This window comes from Rattus norvegicus, chromosome 1 (genome assembly GCF_036323735.1).
Source record: "Rattus norvegicus strain BN/NHsdMcwi chromosome 1, GRCr8, whole genome shotgun sequence".
Lineage (NCBI taxonomy): Eukaryota > Metazoa > Chordata > Mammalia > Rodentia > Muridae > Rattus > Rattus norvegicus.
In genome coordinates this window covers 210159002-210178397 of record NC_086019.1, presented here as the reverse complement: position 1 = coordinate 210178397, position 19396 = coordinate 210159002, and the positions used below count along the sequence as shown (strand labels likewise).

Sequence of the window (19396 nt, the reverse complement as noted above, 5' to 3'; positions counted from 1 at the left end):
ATCGGTTTCTTCGACTATTGTCTAGGGCCACACCGCATCTTTGCAGCTGACTCAGGCTGCTTGAGCACGTACTTTGTTTAAGCTCATGTTGAGGGGAAGGTCCTTTGGGGATGGGCTGCTGTTCTGATTTCCAGGATTCTTACATTTTCACTAAGAATGTTGGTTGTTAACATGGGTATGTTGTTGAGTGTGTCCACACTGTTAAAGTAGTGTTATAGAAAGCAGTCTCTCTGTGGGAGGAACAACTGAAATGAGTGCACATTGAATGGGGGTCTCCTTCACTCTATTGTTTTTGGCTTGTCTCTCATGGTGTTGTGTGTCCCTTTGTAGTCCTCCAATGTAAAGAGGCTTTCTGTATCTTTTGCCAAAGTGTCTGTAAATCAGGGGAGGTTGCAGCTTGCTATAACTGTCCTATAAGAAAGCTGACTTGTAGTCCCAGCATTGTTTCCAAAGGAAACCCTGTGGGTTTTGGTGTTATGTCTCATTTTATATAGGCACTCCTTTCAAACATATAAGATCTTCCACATCAGGTACTTCTACTAGACTGAACTGTGTAAAACTGTAATTTAAAAATTCTGAGTGTTTGGCTGGGTATGGTGACACATGCCTTAAACACAGTACTTGGGAGGCACAGGCATGCCAGTCTTTGGGATCTAGGACAGCCTGGGCTACGTAGTAAGACCTTATCTTAGATAAATAAAACCAAAAAAACTGTTTTGAGTTTGAGAAATTTTATATAGTTTAGAAAGCTACTGTCCAATAGAAACACAGCAAAGCAACATATAGTTTTAATGTTTTTTTAAATGTGGAGTCTTGAAATCCGGCATTTATGGTTAGAATATGTCAAAGTCAGTGAGCTATATTCTGTTAGTAGTAGCCACATGTGGTAAGTGGTTAGTATAGAGTCAGCCTACCTACCTGGTCAACAGTGATCTCTGAGTTCTGCAGGGCCACCAGAGCCCTTGCATCTAACTTTCAAGCTCTAACTTTAGTCCTTCTGAAATTAAGATAAGTATACAGTCATGATCTATATCTATAAATGTTAGAGTGGATTTCTTCAGATACGTGGACCAGGTGAGTCAGCGACTTGTGGTATCACTGTGTCCTTCTAAAAGCCAATGTACATTAGAGTGGGACCCTCCCCCCATCCTCCCTTCCTCCCCTTTCCCCCTTTAAGGAATGAAGGATTTACTTTGGCTCTCACTTTGAAGGACAGTCCATTCTGGCAGCATGATGTCTATAGCATGAGGCAGGTAGTTGGTTATGTTGCATGTGGTTGGGAAGCAGAGAGAGAGGAATGCTTCTTCCCACCCGCTAAATAGCTTTTATTCTTTGTGCTGCCAGTTCTTTTGTTGTTTATGGATTGAGGAAATACAGCAATAGAAGGCTGCCATGAACTTAGAAAACCTATTAAATATACTCCTTAGTCCACATATATGGTTAATATATTCACTAACATATCAAAGTATGCTATCAGTGCTCTGTTGCTGGGAAGAGACACTGTACTGTGACCATGGCAATTCTTAAAAAAGAAATTACTTAATTGGGGCTTGCTTACAGTTTTACAGTCCATTTTCTGCATGATAGGGAACATGGCGGCATTCAGGCAAAGAGTTCTACATGTAGATCCATAGACAGCAGGAAGTGAGTCTCTTGGCCTGGATTGTGCTTCTGAAACCCCAAAGTCCACCCTCAGTGACATACATCCTCCAACAAGGCCACACCTCCTAATCCTTTCAAATAGTGCTACTTCTGTGAGCCTACGGGGCTATTTTTATTCAAACCACCATGTTGTCAATATTTAATGATCAAATAGTTTAGTTACTATAAAGACTATATAACAGTCTATCAGAGTGTCAGTCTTTGGTGAGACATATAAAAAATTGCCTGCATTTGAGTGTTGAATGACCCATGTGCATGTGTGTTTCAGGTGGAAGAGTGGGTTGAGTGGCTGCAGTTGAAGAGTGTTTGAGACTAGTACCACCAAGAAAGAAATCTTGAGTTGATAGACGTGGAGTTTAGGAGGAAGTTTGGGCCTAAATTAAATGCATTCTAGCTAGTATCTCTGGAAATTTTTTTTAAAGATTTATTCATTTATTATATATAAGTACACTGTAGCTGTCTTCAGATACACCAGAAGAGAGAATCGGATCTCTTTACAGATGGTTGTGAGCCACCATGTGGTTGCTGGGAATTGAGCTCATGACCTCTGGAAGAGCAGTCGGGTGCTCTTAACCGCTGAGCCATCTCTCCAGCCCTGGAAATTTTTGAAATTGAAGATTTCTTTAAAATACTTCTCTTTGGGCTGTACTCTGTATCTCAAATATATATAGTAATGAACTCAGAATTTTTGTTATTTTGAGTCAGTTTTATAGATGTGAGTCTTTCTGTGACCACCCTACAAAAAGGAAACTCTGAATAAGAAGGAGCCGTTGTTCCAGAGTAGGGGATGAATCATCTAGATGTCTTCACACAAAGTAACTTTTACTGACACTTGGTTGACATTACCTGTGTTTTAAAAGGGGAATGGGACCGTGTCAGAAAGCACCTCCTAATCTAGAGGCTGAAAGGTGTCCCTCACCTTGTGTGGCAAGTTCCATCCTGTTGTTCTTGGTGCTGGTCTCTTCTGGGTGATGGATAGTAGTGTTTGGATAAAACTCTGGCTGTGACACCAGTACTGTGTTGTTAAATTGTAAGTTTTCATTGGTTACTGCATTGTTTTGTCCATAAGAATGTTCCTGGTGTGACAGAATTCCAGGTTAATATAGCTGTGAGATGGTTAGGGCTTGTTTGCCATTGCCTTTGAGTAGATGTCAGTGGTTTTGAAAGCATGACTTTGCTGCGGTGAGTGCCCTGCAGTCTCTGAGCACGATAGGGACAGACATCAGCACTGTTGAGCTGGAGGTCCATCAGGGAAATACACAGTTGCCAGAACCATAGTTCCAAATCTCTAATCCAGTAGCTTTCAACCTGTGGGTCAAAACCCTTTTGTGGGGGTCAAATGACCCTTTTATCAGGATCACATATCAGATATTCACATTATGATTCATAACCATAGCAAAATTACAGTATGAAGTAGCAGTGCACATAATTTTATGGTTCAGGGTCACCACAGGATGATGATCCTAGCATGAGGAAGGTTATACTGACTTATCACTTGAGAATCACAGAGTAAAAGTCAGTGGATTATGGTCTTTTTGACTTATTTTGGATCTTTGGTAGTCAAACAGCTGTCATACTTGTGTGGAAAAATGTGAGTGGGTTCTACTTTGTCATTTTGGAAAGATTTTCCTTTTGTGAAAGTGATAAGTTCTAAGTCTTTACATTACTGTCAGACAGTCACCATGGCCACCACCCTGCTTTGAGTAGGAGATCACACCTAACCTTGGAAAAGTTGTGGCTTATCAGCAAGGCTGACCAAGGCAAACAGGGTCACCCCTTACTCTGTTAAAGGGAATAAACTTACATACATAAGGAGAGTCATTGTAGTAGTGATATTTAAAGTAGAAAGCAGGACATGCCCACGTGTGGATGAATGCTGATAGGGCTTGGGTTGGATCTTCTTAGTTGTTATTGTTAAATGACAGTGCAGTCAGTGTTTGACTATTGTTTTTTTTTCCCCTCTCAGGCAAGAAATTATTGAGCAGCTTCTGTCAAATATTTTTCACAAGGAGAAGAATGAATCAGCCATAGTCAGTGCAATTCAGATTTTGCTGACTTTACTTGAGACTCGACGGCCAACGTAAGCTTTCCTTTTTTTTTAATCTCACCAAATGACCTATCTTGTTTTACTTTTAGGTGCCTTAAAAGCCGAGTTAAATTCTTGCCGGGTGAGCAATAGTAGCATGCCTTTGAAGATAGGTGCTGCTGGATTTTACTGTTGTAGAGATAATATTTTTATTTATGGGAGCACCATGGTTTGATTAACAGGTTATTGGCAGCACTTTTGTATTTTCTGTTGTTAGTGGATTCGAGGTGAGCAAATCCCAAACATGGACAGTGGCCCAGACAATTGTCTGGCAGTGTGCTTATGAAGATGGAGGAGGGGTATCCTAGTTGGCAGGTGCTGATAACCTCTCACAGTCAAGCACTGGCTGCAGTGTCATTTATCTCCAGATTCCCTTCTTGAGACTAACTTCTGTTGTTTGATGGGTCTCACTATGAGAGTATTGCATTTCAGAGGCTAGATGAATAGGAAGCCTGAGGCCTTAAGGAAAATTTTCTATTTCATAATCATGAATATGGTGTGTTTTTTCAGTAAGCCACTGGATTTCATGTTGTCTTTTACAGTTTGTATCTAGTGTAAGCGCTGGAGGATATTGCAGAGATTTTGTTGTTTTGCCTGTTCTTACTGGATTTATCCAGTGAGGCAAGTGACATAGAGATGGGGGGCATCCCCAGCTGGCAAGCAAAGTCTCCAGGCAGCCAGGGTGTCTCTTTTTCCTCTTAGTGATGAAATGTAGGTTTCTGGGGTGATAATGAAGGCAGTCTCACCAGCCCCACTTCCCAAATACCTGGCCCCTGCTGATGCCCAGCTTAGTCTCCATGATAATGGAAGGCTGTGGGGAATTTGCCTTTCTCCTTCTTTCCCAGAAATTTGTATTTTAAAATCACATAAGCAGCAAGGTAAGGTATTAATGGATCGTGCCAGCTATCTTATAGCTCATGCCCCAGGGCCTTCCTACCTTCCCCATCTGGCTTAATAATCCTGTCTTGAGAAAGAAAGAAACCCAAGGAATAGTACACACTTTTAGAAGATGTAAGGGGATAACCACCCGCATCATTTTAAAGGAGGCATCCATGATGGCAGTCAAAGGAGAGGCACACGAAGCCCTTGGTGAAGGAGGTCTTGTTTTTAAACATTGAGCAAGATGGAACCTTTAAGGTGTAATTAGATTTTGGATTTTCACCTTATCCTGGTGAAGACTTCTGAATCCCAGGGAAAGAGTTAATCAGACTCAGAAGTGTCTGGCTAAGAGGAAAGTGTCTCTTGTGAAGAGTAGCAGATTGCGTGGAGGTTCATTTGTAAAGGCAGAGTCTGAGATAAGAAGAGGAACTGTGTTCTGCCTTGTGCTATCCTGTCATCAGGGCCAAGGAAGTACACAGGAAGACCCATGATGGGAAACTTGCTGCTGTGTTAACAGCTGAGAAAGGTAGTGCTAGGAGTTCATAAGCTGAAACCTGGACTAGGTCCCAGGTGGGTTAACAGAGCTCAAAACATAAGGTGTGAGTGAACACTACAGCTCCTGACCTGTGCATCCTAGGCACATCTGTGCATCCTAGGCACATCTGCCCCGTGCTCCCTTATGTGAACGACACAGTGATTCAGTTATGTTTTCATTTTGCTTTTTCAAGATTTTTGGTGTGTGGTGTGTGTATGTAGATACCAGTGGGTACCTATGAAGACCAGACAGAGATGTTGGATCCCTGGGAGCTGGAGTTCCATGTGTGTTAATTCACACGACATGGATGGTGTACTCTGAGCTCTTGTCCTTGACTAGAGCATTCAACATTCCCAATTGTTGAGCCATTTCTTCAACCCTGATTTTTTTTTTAAATATGTATGGGTAGTTTTGCTTACATTCATGTCTGTGTACCATGCACATACAATGCCTGATTGGGCCAGAAACGATCCTGGAACTGTAGTTACAGATGATTGTGAGCTGTCATGCAGGGAATAAGAATCAGACCCAGATTTACTGAAAAAGCAAACCAGTGCTCTTAACTCCTGAGCCATCACTCCAGCCTCTGTTTTTTGTTTCTTAAATTAGGCGTTCGAGTGTATGTGAATACACCCATAGAGGCCAGTCGAGAGTGTTGAATTGCATAGAGCTTGGGTTACAGTAGGCACTCTTAACTGCTAAGCCTTCCTTTTACTCTGAGTCAGGCTTCTTATGTATTAGAGTAGCAGCAGGTTAGATAATTTTCAAAGCACCTGAGAAGGTAAAGAGAGCAAGAAAGGGAGTACCACAACAGACCTCAGACGTTGGTGTTTTGTTCATGCCTATAAGCCTTTTTAGGAGAAACATGCCAAGCAGGCAAGGTAGGAGACACCTCCCACTGTGGTTGCAGGCCTTAGCAGCGGAGCGCACCTTGTGGGGGTAACCACTGTATATTCATCAGGATCCTTCTCTGTCCTTTCTCCTAAACAGAAGCTTAAGCTTCCATGTAAAAAGAAGCTACCCCTTAAACGCTAAGGATACAATGAATAACATTTTAGCAAGAGGAAATAAAGAGGAAAAATGTTCTTCTGTTCAATGGGAAAGACAGGAACACTTGAGATAACTGGTTTTTGTTTTTGTTTTTGTTTTTTTCTACCACGATTCAGGGAAAGGATCACCAAGAAAGCCCTACTCTTAGCTGGTAAGGGTGCCAAGGCCAAGGCATTTCCCTTCACTCCATCTCTCTTCCAAGTTTCCAAGTGCAGGTTAACAAGTAACAGTGGAATGCTGCCAGAAGGCTGGTAAGCCTAGTGTGTGGAAGGAGCAGGCTTACAGGAAAGGTCTCAGCTATGGGCGCAAGCCTTAACCATATATTCAAAGTAACGAAAGACCGGAGTGTGACTCAGCTGTTGACCAGGTTGAGTCAAGCACGACACCTTAAAGGGGCAGGGAAAAAGACATCTACTCCATAAATACGTCACAGATAAGTTTCTACTCCCACACAAGATGCACTTATCCACCAAGAGATATGAGGAAAAGAGCCCCAACCAACTTAGGAGAGAAAGGACAGTAACAAGAAAATGTTACCACTGTCAGAAAAAGGGAATTTAGTAAATACAATTACTATCTTAGAGCTGTGGAAAAGTGGGCAGTGTGTAAGCAGAGAGCTTCAGTAAAGGGATGGGAGACTGTATGAAGATGCAAGAAATGTAGGAAGCGCAAGGCCCTGGGTTCGGTCCCCAGCTCTGAAAAAAAAGAACAAAAAAAAAAAAAAAAAAGATGCAAGAAATGAAAACAGAAACGAAGAGCCTTCAGCCCTCACCATAGACACCAACATTTGAGAGAATCCACACAGGAAAGCAATAATGACCAGTGATGAAGCGGGAATAGTTAAACATTGCCTGCTCACCGAGAACCCAGCAGTAACTGACAGGGCACCAGGAACAAATCTTGAGTGCCTAAATCTTGGATTCTGACCCCTTTTTCCAATAAAAGGATCCAAAGCTCCCTTGAAGAAAGGGCTAGTCCAGTCAACAGACAGCAGCTGAAAGTCCCACAGAGTAAGGAGACACTGAGTAAGTAGTCAAGGGAGGAAGGCATGAGAGAGAGAGGTGTTCGAGTCAGGGTGTCTATTGCTGCAACAAAAGCAGGTTAGGAAGGAAAGGGTTTATTCTGCTTCTCCTGGCTTGCTCAGCCTGATTTCTTATAGAACCCAGGACCACCGGCTCAGGCATGGAACCGCCACAGTTGGATGAGCCCTCCTCCATTATCACTAATTGACAAAATTCGTTACACCTGGATCTTATGGAGGATTTTTTTTTTCCTTAATTAAGGTTCCTTCCTTTCAGATAGTTCGAGTTTTGTGTGTCAAGTTGATGTAAGAGTAGCCAACACAAATGACCCCTTGTCAACTTGACATATAAATGCATCATTATTAAGCCATATCTTCTCTTTCTTATCATCCTGAGGTCTTACATTAAAAACATAAGATAGTTTTAGAGGTCCCACAGTCTTTACAAATTCAAAATTTCATGTCTTCCAGGTGTGATGGTGCGCATCTTGGTTATACAGAGAAACTCTTGTCTCAAAAATCAACAACAACAGAAAAACCAGTCTCTTAAAATATTCCATCTCTGTAAAATCCTAAAATCTTTTTTTAAAAGTTCAAAGTCTTTCATCTGTGGGCTCCTGTAAAAATCAGAATTAAACATCTTCAGGAGAGAAGAATCAGGGCACAGTTACAATCTGAACCAAGCAAAAACAAACTCCAACAATATAAATAAGTCAATGGCGAATTACCTGTTATTCACTCAGAATCTAATGGACTCTTCCAAAGAGCTTGGATCACTTCTCTGACTCTGCCCTCTGCAACACATACAGCTTGTCTTCTAGGCTCCAGCTGGCTCTACTCCACTGCTGGTGCTGTTCTTGGTGGTCATCCCATACTACTGGCATCTCCAAAACTGCTGGGCCCCTTCTATAACTGCGGTGCAGTTTAATCAATAGCCTCTAATTGGTGCCAAGCCTCAATTTCTCAAGCTAAAGACCCCTTCCATCCTGGTTCTTCATGTCTTCAAAACCAGTATCACTTGGGCAACTCTTACATACTACAAAGACCAGCTGAACCTTGGCTGCCCCAGAGACATAGCTTGTGTATGCTCTCAAGAAACACTTCCTAGGAGATTTCACCTTAGTAATGCTGATCTCTTTTCAACCACTGCTAATTTCTTAGTTCTAACTAACCAGCATCAGTTGTCCCAGTAAGACAAAGGTTTCACTTTTGTTAATAACAGCTGACTCTTCAGATTCAGCTGGCTAGAATGACAGACTCTTAATTTATAATAGCAAACAGCTTTGATAAGAGTCTTTAAACTTCCCTTTGAAGCTTTCACAAGCCAGGCCTCCTTTTTTGGCATTGTTTTCATCATTATTATCTTCTAAGCTCCTACAGAACATTACACTGAGCTCTCAACGCTCAGTAGCTTTTCTAGATACAAGTTCCAAAGTTCTTCCACAATCATCTTCATAGCATGGTCAGGTCTGGCACCAGCAATTCCGCACTCTTGATACCAACTTGTCTTAGCTAGGGTTTCTTGCTGCAACAAAATACTATGAACCAAAAACCAAATTGGGGAGGAGCATAAACAGGGTTTATTCAGTGTAGAGTTCCACATTGACATCTCCTACAGTTGTCCCTTGGCTTCCACACATGTATAGTGCACACCTCACATCTCTCTCTCTCTCTCTCTCTCTCTCTCTCTCTCTCTCACACACACACACACACACACACACACACACACACACACCCCTCTACCTCATAGGGGAGCTGTGGTTGAGTTCCTATTTGGTATCTTCCTCATGTGAGGAAGGAATGAAAAGAAGCTAGTACTGTATAAGTAATTTAAATTTCCTAAAGGGAAAAGCCTGCAGAGGATTACTTAAGAATTAGATAGCTCCACTTTAAAGCCATTGAGGATCTAAGTTTGTGTTAAACCCTTCAGCAAAGAGCATTTCTTGTCTATAGAGTTAGGTGCAACAAATGCATTCTAAGTAAAGATATATCACTAGACAGAAGGAATACATTGCAAACCCCTGTTAAAAAGCCAGCATTATCTTGAAACCCCCTGCAGTAGATGGGAATAAGATACTACATTAACAACAGTACACAAGAACTAGATGAAAATTCCTTTAAAAAATAGGCCAAATATATCAATTAGCCCTCGAGATGACTCAGTGAGTATCCTTTAACCCCAGTATTAGGGCAGACAGAGACAGAGGCTCACTTGGGCTTCCTGCTGGTTCACAGCATAGCTCCAAGTTCAGTGAAAGACCCTGTCCCAAGGAAATGTAAAGAGTGATACAGACACCAGACATCCTCTGTTCTCCATGCACATGCTTGTACATGCCCCTAAAGCAAAATCTGTAGCAGTCAAATAATATATACTAAAAGTATAATATGACTACAAGGCTCATTTGTGTCTCAAAACTCATCATATAAACAGAGCCTTCCTATCATTTCTTTAAATTCTTTTTTTTTCACCAGCAAACTTTTTGCAAGGATTATAGCCAGTATAGTAAGGCAAAGAGGACGATGGCGTCTGTATAGGAAAGGGTAATACAAAGCTGCCTGCCCATCGATCACACAGAATTGTGTTTGAGCAAATTTTAAACAATATGCCAAGTACTAGGCATAGCCAGCCACGGTTATGCCGAGAGACGACGTTGTTGTTGTTGTTGTTGTTGTTGTTGCAAAAAGAAACTTGTTTTAACTAATAATCAACTATAGTAAGAGTTCAGGATACAGGATACAAAGCCAACACAATAATCAAAATTGAATTGCGTTTATATGTATTCACAATGAGCAATTGGAATTTGAAATTAAAGTGTATCCTTTATAGAAAAGGAATTATTTATGTATAAATCTTAACAAAATGTAAAATTTATTTATTGACCTTAATCAATGTAAATAGTGTCATTGTTACCCAAACTGACTTGTAGATGTAGGGTAATACCATCAGTATCTAAACAGAAGTTCTAATAGAACTCGAATTAAGTCCAAACTTTGTGGAAACCCCAAAGCCAAGACAAACAGGACAATGGAAAAATAGTAGGTGCCCAGATCTCTGGAACCAGGTGTATACATGCATGCGAACACACACACACCAGGTTCTGTAAGGATGGGGAAGCTGTGCACATGGAAAGGGTAAAGTTTCAGTAAGTGCTTGTGGAACAGTCTATTTGACCTTATTATACCAAAAAGTTTTGGCTCAGATTACAGAAAAACTGAACTAGAAATGTATCATAGAAGTAGCCATTAATCCTAAAACCATGGAAGTTCTAGAAGAAAACATTTGACCCAGGCAGTGAGTTCTTAGACATGTCACCAAATCATAGTCCTTGTATTCTAGCTTGAATTCTGTGGCTGTAACAAGAGCCATGACCAAACAAACAACTTGGAGAGGAAAGAGTTTATTTCTTTCTTTTTTTTTTTTTTTTTTCTTTTTTTTTCCGGAGCTGGGGACCAAACCCAGGGCCTTGCGCTTGCTAGGCAAGCTCTACCACTGAGCTAAATCCCCAACCCCGAGTTTATTTCATCTTACAGGTTATAGTCTGTCATTGAGAGAAGCCAAAACAGGAGCTCAGGCTGGAGCTTGAAGCAGAAACTCAGGGAAATGCTACTTTACTGAGTTGCTTCCAGAATCAGCAGCAGCTAACTTTCTTCTAAGGCCTCAGTCCACTAGCCCAGGGACGTATGTCCTGCAGTGGTTTGGACCACTGCAGGTAACAATCAAGAAAATGCAAGGAAGCATGCCCATAAACCCATCTGACGGGCAGTTCTTCAGTTCTTCAGGGTTTGGTTCTCTCTTGTCTGGTGACAACTGTTATTAGCCACCACAAATCCACTCCTTGTCAACTCAACCTTTCTTTGTCCCTTAAGAGCTCATGTTAATATGAGTGTCACAATATAAAAACACACTTCAACTTTTAGAAGCTGCTGAAAAACCCAAAATAAGTTACTTTTTTTTCCCTTCTTCTAGTAGGAAAGACAGACCCAGGGTATATATAGCCATGAACAGCACACAGAAAAACTCCAGCGGTGGCAGCAGTTCATTATCTGACTTCCGGGATTCACTCATGGTTATCCCTGCTTCTCCTGCTCTGCTATCTGTAGCACACACAGCATGTTTGATAGACTTAAGACAGCTCCAAAGACTTAATAACTGTTCACTGTCCTTGGTGGGTGGCCCATAGTACTGTGTTTTCAGGGTCTCTAACTCTCTACATTGTAACAAGCCTCAGCTGTTCTCCATGACCCATTCATGTCTCTAAAACCAGTACAATGTGGGAGAATGTCTTAGGGTGAATTTTGCTGTGATGAAACACCATGACCAAAAGCATCGTAGGGAAGAAAAGGTTTATTTAGCTTATATATCCTGAATCATAGTCCATTTGAGGGAACTTAGACTAAGCTGGAGCCCGGAGGCAGGAGTGGATTAGTGGCCATGGAATAGTGCTGCTCACTGACCTGCTTCACATAGTACTCAGTACCACCACAATGGCCTAGCCTTCCCCCGTTGACCACTAATCCAGAGTGGATTACAGACTTGTATGTGCCAATATACCTGTTTGAGTGGGATTGAATCCAGGGCTTTCTCCATGCTAGGCAGACACTATATACCAAGTCATATTTAGTATTACTACTGCAGACTTTTGAAAGTCCCACGTTTGTTTTCTGTGTCTGAAAACAAAGCCAAAACTTGGTGGCTTATAGTCAAGCTTCTTGAACTTTTACCACTCATAATCCCCCCCCCCCTTTTTTTTTCTTTTCTTTTCTTTTTTCGGAACTGGGGACCGAACCCAGGGCCTTGCGCTTGCTAGGCAAGTGCTCTACCACTGAGCTAAATCCCCAACCCCTCATAATCCCTTTTGAGCAAAGACATTTTTACTCAATACTTTATATAAGTATATAAATAAAACAGTCTTTAGTATACATGCAATTCTGCTTTTAAAGGTGAAAGCAAATTTTCGTCGTGAGGTGGGTATGCTTGTTCACTTTACATAAATAATTCATGGCTGCATTTTCAACATTGTAGGTTGTAGAGCATGTTCAACTTTATAATCACCAGTGCTATGAAGGCCACTTTAACTATGTAGTACAAAGTGGCAGAAGTATAGTTAGAACCATCTTGAAAACTTTGTCTCTAATCCCAAGTAAGCATTTTAATGGTTGATTGTTTCTTTGTCTTTAATGAACCTTGTCAGTGACTCCAATAGCAGTTTTAATATCAAACACTCTTAACACATTTCAATCTGACGACTTACCAATTTGATTCTTTCATGCTGAGATTGTTATAATTCAACTGTTGTATTTGTCTAAGAACACAAAATTGTGCAGTAAAAAGCATTATAGCAGCCATAGCCTCAGATTGAGGCAGGATGTTTCAGTGGTCTTTACTAAGTGGTGTGATGGTATGTGTAATGCATATAGAGTTCAGCATAGCACAGTGAGTGAGACCCGTAAGAAACACCTCAGATTCATAACACCTTTGACTTTGAATTAGTTTTTCCTGTTGTGTATGTTCAGAAGTCTTATTGTTTCCAAATGTTTTTGATCCTTTCTCCACCCCCTCGTCAATTACGTTATTACTCCATATTGGGTTGCAGCCCACAGTTTCAGGAGCTGGGTCTGAGAGTAACAGGTCTAAGTGTCAAAGTTTCAAGATTTCTTTCAAGTGTTGGCAGTGCTGCAGTCCTAAAGAAGCACAGAGACAATAGTTCCCTGTCTCTTCAGTTTCTCTTGACTTTTGATAACTCCATGGCCTGTGGCCACTGTTCATTTGTCCTCATCTTGCCCTCTGTGTGTGTCTCTCTTTCATTTCTATTCTCCTAACCAAGTGGCATCCACAGGCTGTGAGGATTAAGGTAACATTTGTCTGAAGGAGCTGACACTTGGCCAGAGGTATCATCCTTCCCTTTTCTTCAGGAATTGTGTCTCTGAATGCAGCCTTCAGAGCACAGTGTCACCCACAAGTGATGTGTTTTCAGAAGCACTTTTTTAGGTGTCTCAGTTCATATATAGTTTTTAGTCTGTTGATGGACTAACTCATCAGTGTTGTCTAAGGAGGGACATCTTCAAGTGGTTCTTGTATTAATGATCACTAAGTAATTGATAATAAAGAAGTTGGATTTGAGTTCAGGGAGTCTCACTACAGTAGTCACCACATAGGTTTTTTGTTTTGTTTAAGATTTATTTATTTATTCCTATATTTACTCATTTATTCATTATGTATACAGTATTCTGTCTGCACATATGCCTGTAGGCCAGAAGAGGGCACCAGATCTCATTATACATGGTTGTATGGTTTGTGAGCCATCAAATGGTTGTTGAGAATTGAGCTCAGGACCCCTGGAAGAGGAGCTAGTGCTCTTAACCTCTGAAAATCTCTTCAGCCCTATGTAACATTTTTAGTTTGAACTTCGTACCCCCATTTTCATACTGATCTAGGTCCTCCTTCTTTTCCTGGGCTTATCCTTCCCCACTTGATATCTACTGTGCCTTTGTAGATAAGAGTACCACCTGTGGGGAGGGTTAAAAAAAAAAAGAGTACCAGCTGGAATTGGGATTCTCACTCTATCTGTAGTCCTTTGTTTTTGTTTTCTGTTGTTGTTTGTTTGTTTGTTTTTAAGGTATGATTGAGGACTGAATTTTATGCAGAATAAATTAAATCCTTTAAATACAAATCAATGTTGTTTACCCAAAAATAATCTCAGGGATAAGCAGGGACCTGCTTATTGTTAGCATTCCCGAATGGCAGGTGTTTCTATGTGTCCTGTGACTGGGTCAGTTTTCCATTTGAAACATGAATTTTCTGATCAATTAGAGATATACTGACGGGTATTGGAAGGTTCTGGGGGATCTGGAGATGTGACATAATATCTCACCTGATACCATAACCACTTTAGGTTCTCAGGGCATAGTGGCCAGTCCCATGAGTCTTACTACTCTATTTCTTGGCCACCTCTTTGACATCACGTAACGTTGTCACACAGACTCATAATGTGTGCCTGCAGGGTTGATAAAGTCTAGTATTATAAAATTACTGTAGTTACCTTGATTCGTTTTTCAGATTTGAAGGCCATATAGAAATCTGCCCACCAGGCATGAGTCATTCAGCTTGTTCAGTTAACAAGAGTGTTCTAGAAGCCATCCGAGGAAGACTTGGATCTTTCCATGAACTCCTGCTTGAGCCACCCAAGGTAGGGTTGTTGTCTTAAGTGTTACTGGCAGCCAGTGGTTTGGTTTTGGCAGTCACTGTACTGAGAACCTTGGACATATGACGATGACCATAATTAGCATTACATATCATGTATTTTAAAAGTGTGTGCATGTGTGTGCACCTCCTTTGGTTATATCCTTCCATTCAATTCTATGGGTTCTGGAGATAGAACTCAGAAACTTGGAAGAAAATGCTTTGCCCACTGAGCCATATTCTCAGCCTACATGATATGTTTAAAGGTTTACTACCAGTCTTTTCTGCCTCTGAGATATTTTGTTGTTGGTTGGTTGGTTTTGTTTTTGGGGCAAGGTCTTGATATATATTTTGCCCTTGAACTTAATATCCTCCTTGTAATAAGATTACAAGCATTTACTACTGTGCCTCCCACCAGGCTTTATCCATATGCCTTGTCTAAATTAGTAAATGAGCTAAATTAAAATTTAAAATATCTACTTAATAAACTCAGATTCTTGTTTTGTAAATCCTTGAGTTCCTATGTATCAGTAAAATAAAGTTTTCTGTTTGTAACATATTCCTTTTAGGCCTTTGAGGTAAGGTTAACCTTTTGTGATCTGATTTTTGAGGTTGCCTCTTCATGTGAGCTTGGGGACAGTGTAGGCAGATGACATTTTAACTGAATATAGTCTGTTGAGGTCTTAGTGTGCAACTTTGAAAGGACCTCACACAGGCTGTGGCTTTTCCACGGGAGAACAACTGTATGCAAAACTGAACACTGTACATTTGGATCCAGTGTCATCTGTAGTGTTATCTCTACATTGTAATAACTTTAGTGTGTGAGTTTGTCACCTCTGTAGGAGGTCTTGTTACTTAGTCACTGTTTGGTTGCTGTGAAAAGACACTATGACCAAGGTAACTCTTATAAAAGAAAGCATTTTATTGGGTCTTTTTTTACCGTCGAGGCTTAGTCTTTATCATGAGAGGAGGGTTAGAACAGTAGGTGACAACTGCATTCTGATCTTCAGGCAGACAGGGAGAGAATGGCCCTGACTTGGTCTTTTGAAACCTCCAAGCCCACCCCCACTGACACACCTTTTTCAAGAAGGCCACACCTACCCCAGCAAGGCCATATCTGCTAATCCCAATGGCCACTCTCTGGTGACCAAGTATTTAAATATGTGAGCCTATGGGGACTATTCTTATGTCAGAACACCCCCACCCTTTCTATTGAATGATTTGGAGGAACAGCAGCAGAAGACTTGAAGTCAGTGCCCCAAGGCTCTGGTTAACTTCTAAATTTTTGTTCAGACACTCAATGCTGTTGTGAGTGCCTCGCCATTCTCTCTGGCCTTAGAGGTCCGCATCTTCATCTAGCTCATTCACCCTAGGAAACTTTTTTTAGTTTTTAACAGCTAAATAGCTAGTGGCATCCTTCTTGCCAGTCCTAGGAATAAGAATAATAGGAGAAGATGAGATCATCACCAATGAAAAATGGAGTCAAGCAGATGATAGGAGAGGTGGAATGTGAGTGCTCTGCCTGTGTCTCAGGTGGTTTGTTCAGCTTCTTTCGAGGTACACAAAGAAGCACCTGATTCATGGCCCCAAATTATAACTAAGAGTCTTGTTGAGACTTCTCTTTCACCCTAGCACTGAGTGACACACCTGGCTTCACTCTCTGATAAAGTGTGTAAGTAGATTCAGGGAGTATTTTAAAAAGCTTAATTCATAGATTAATGAACTTACTTGTGCTAAGGATTTTATGTAGACTATGCATGCTAAGCAGGTAATCACCCCTAGGCACCATTAAGCTTTTTACAAAGTTTCAGAGCTTCTTGGAGTGGAACTGCAAGGCTTGGGCCAGAAGAGGAGAGTGGACAGGTATGAGGGCAGTTTGGGTTAGGCAGTTGCTGGAGAGTCTGAGAACCATGGAAATAAGACACTGGTGACTAATTAGCATTACAGACTGTTTCTTTGTTGAAAGTTTGTGTGTGTTTGTGTGGGGGGTCCAAGAACAACTTGTGGGAACTTGTTATCTCCTATGTGTGATAGGAGATAGTGAGTGGGAGGGGCTTGTATGGATAGACTTTCAGGGAGAGCAGTTTAGTGGTACATTTTAGACTGTCATTCTTTTGTGTCAGAATGTCTAAAATGCTACAGTATCTGTTTCTGTGTTGTAATTTTAGGTTATTGAAACTCCCTTTGTAGACAAGAACAGGCCAAATCCATCACATTTCTCAGGGCAGACTGTCTGTCTGTCTGTCTGTCTGTCTGTGTCTCTATCTATCTATCTATCTATCTATCTATCTATCTATCTATCTATCTGTCTATCATCACTTTCTGGCTTCTTGAAAAGATTCTGGCTACAAGGTTAGAGTTCCCGGGGCTTAAATTGTATGGTATTATTAGCTGGCCTTCTGCTGTGTCAGCGCATAAACTGTTTATTGATTCATTCAACTGAATTTAATTTGAAAGCTTTTTCTTCCACAGAAAAGTGTAATGAAGACAACATGGGGTATATTGGACCCGCCAGTGGGGAACACCCGGTTGAATGTAATTAGGTTGATATCCAGCTTGCTCCAAACCAATACCAGCAGTATAAATGGAGACCTGATGGAGCTGAACAGCATTGGCGTTATATTGGTGAGATTCAGCTCAGAGATGTTTGAAGTCACCCTTGGTAGTTCCTAGGATTATAGCTCAGTCTTATAAATTTACAGAGGTATGATCTGGGGACAGATCTCTTTAACTATCACCCTGAGTAGTAAAACTGCTCTGAACTCAGTCTGACTTGTTCCAAGCCTGCGTGTGATGTGAGGGCATCATCTTATTCTGACACTCATTCGCCCAGTAAAGGGAGCAAGCAGCTCATTCCCTCCAGAGTCTAGGAGATGCTAGGAAAGCAGAAAGTACTAGAGCAGAACAAAATGGCCAGAGGCACATATGTCACGAGGCACTGGCTCACTAGTGGCTCAGGGCCCCATCCCCGACAGGGTTACCATGTCAATCACTGTCCTCACTCTGCACACTTGGGCTCTGAGTAGGAAGCCTAACTTCAAACAGGAATGAGAAATTTAACAAGGTGCTATCTATAAATTAACACTGGGCTAACAGTGGAGACCAGGACAAAACCTCCTCTTTCTCTAATAAAAAGTTCTCTATCGCATTTCTGCATTTCAAAATGAACCTTAATTGTGAAGTGCATATGAAGTGCAGAGTGAAGACTACTCACTGCGCGCCTGGTGGTCTGGAGAAGCAGTGCTAATTCTCCCTGGAGTCACAAAGTGAAGAGCGCAGAAGCAGACTGAGCTGGATACCTACTTTAAAACGTTCTCTTTGAGACGCTTACACTCAGTTTGTCTTTGTTTCTGGAACTTTCTTCTACTTTTCTAATATATTCTAGGCAAATTCAAACATTCTGAATGAATAGATAGTTACATTGACTATGAACTCCATGGGTGGTGTTTCAAACCACCCATTAAATAAAGTTTTGGTCCTTTTTATATGGGCATGTGTGTTTCTGTGCACACATGCATATGCAAAGATCATGGCCCCATGTTGATGTCAGACTGCATCCTTTAGAAGTCATTTCTTCTACCATGCAGATTCTCTGACTCACACTAAGTCGATCAGTCTTGGTAGCAAACACCTTTACCTACTGATCTAGTATGCTAGCCTTCTACCTTCTTTTTTTTTTTTTTTTTTTTTTTTTTTTTTTTTTTTGAGACCAAGTCTCATTAACTCTGAAACTCTTCAGTTAGACTAGACTGGTTGTTCAGTAAACCCTACCTGTCTTCACTTCCCCAGCACTGGATTACAGACATATGTGCCACTATGCCCAGCTTTTAAGTAGGTACTGGGGATCCAGAGTCATGTCCACCACTTACTCAGCAAGCACTTTACTGATGGAATATCTCTCCACCCTGAAAAGATGTTCTTCAATTACTACTTTGTGAATGTTTAAAGTGGTGGCTTCAGTATTGAGCTAACTGAAGAGACTGCACTTTTCTTTTGTAGGACATGTTCTTCAAGTACACATGGAATAACTTCCTGCATACGCAAGTGGAAATTTGTATTGCTCTCATTCTTGCCAGTCCGTTTGAGAATGCAGAAAATGGCACCATTACTGATCAAGACTCCGCTGGTGACAATTTGTTATTGAAGCATGTAAGTATTTTTTCCTGTTGCTGTGTTTCCAGAGTGTGAAAGTAATTAGAGTTGTAGGACAGATTGAATAACGTCCACGTCGAAAGGTTTAGCTGCCACATGCTCATTTCACTTTGGCCAGTGAGTCTGTTAATCACATGGACATAATACCTCTCAAAGACTTGTCAGCCCAGTTCCTTGTAGATACAAGAAGTTTGAACATACTTTGTGGGAGGTAAATGAACCATAGATAATTAAGTATTACTGAAAATATTTTACTGTACTTCAGCACACTAAAACTTTACTTCTAGTACTGAGTAGGTGTCTGAACATGTGAAGAAACGAGTTTTAGTCAGTGTTGTATGGTCATCCTTTTAGGGTCTTTCTTGTGTTTTATAGGCAAGGGGCAAGGGGTTCTTGTTGTGTAGACCAGAATGTTCCTGGACTCAGAAAAGTTCTGGCTCATGCTCTCTTGAAGCTGTGGTTATAAGCATTGTATACTGATACCTGGCTTGGGAGTCTCTTTTATGTAAAAATATAATTTTTTTTTGATCAGTTTTCAGAGTTCTGCATTTTTATGGTTTTATCTAATCCTGTAGTTCCCATGTGGTTTATTCCTAGACTAGAAGGCAAAAAGCCTGGCCTGGAACAGCCAGGTAACCAGAGAAAAAAAGTGCCCTTGCTCAGTTTACAGCCCACAGTGGCTCCTTTTTGAATTGCTAGAGTTTTGGTAAAACACACAGGTGGCAATATTACAGTGTTAGGATATGTTCAAGGTCCTGTTACCCACATGTAAAAGCGAAGCAAGCCAGGTATGGTTGTGCATGCTTGTAAACATAGCATTTGGGAGGTAGA

General features: G+C 41.1%; 1 protein-coding gene across 18 annotated transcripts in view; it reads left to right on the top strand.

Annotated features, from left to right (window-relative positions):
- Nucleotides 1-19396, top strand: part of Ppp6r3 (protein phosphatase 6, regulatory subunit 3) — a 114446-nt gene that overhangs the window by 58442 nt on the left and 36608 nt on the right. For all 18 annotated transcript variants that reach the window (XM_063264253.1, XM_039079308.2, XM_017589247.3 and 15 more), the window contains 4 exons: nt 3629-3742; nt 14291-14420; nt 16886-17038; nt 18413-18562. In XM_063264253.1, coding sequence (XP_063120323.1) covers nt 3629-3742; nt 14291-14420; nt 16886-17038; nt 18413-18562 — 547 coding nt within the window. The remainder of the gene's footprint in view (nt 1-3628; nt 3743-14290; nt 14421-16885; nt 17039-18412; nt 18563-19396) is intronic.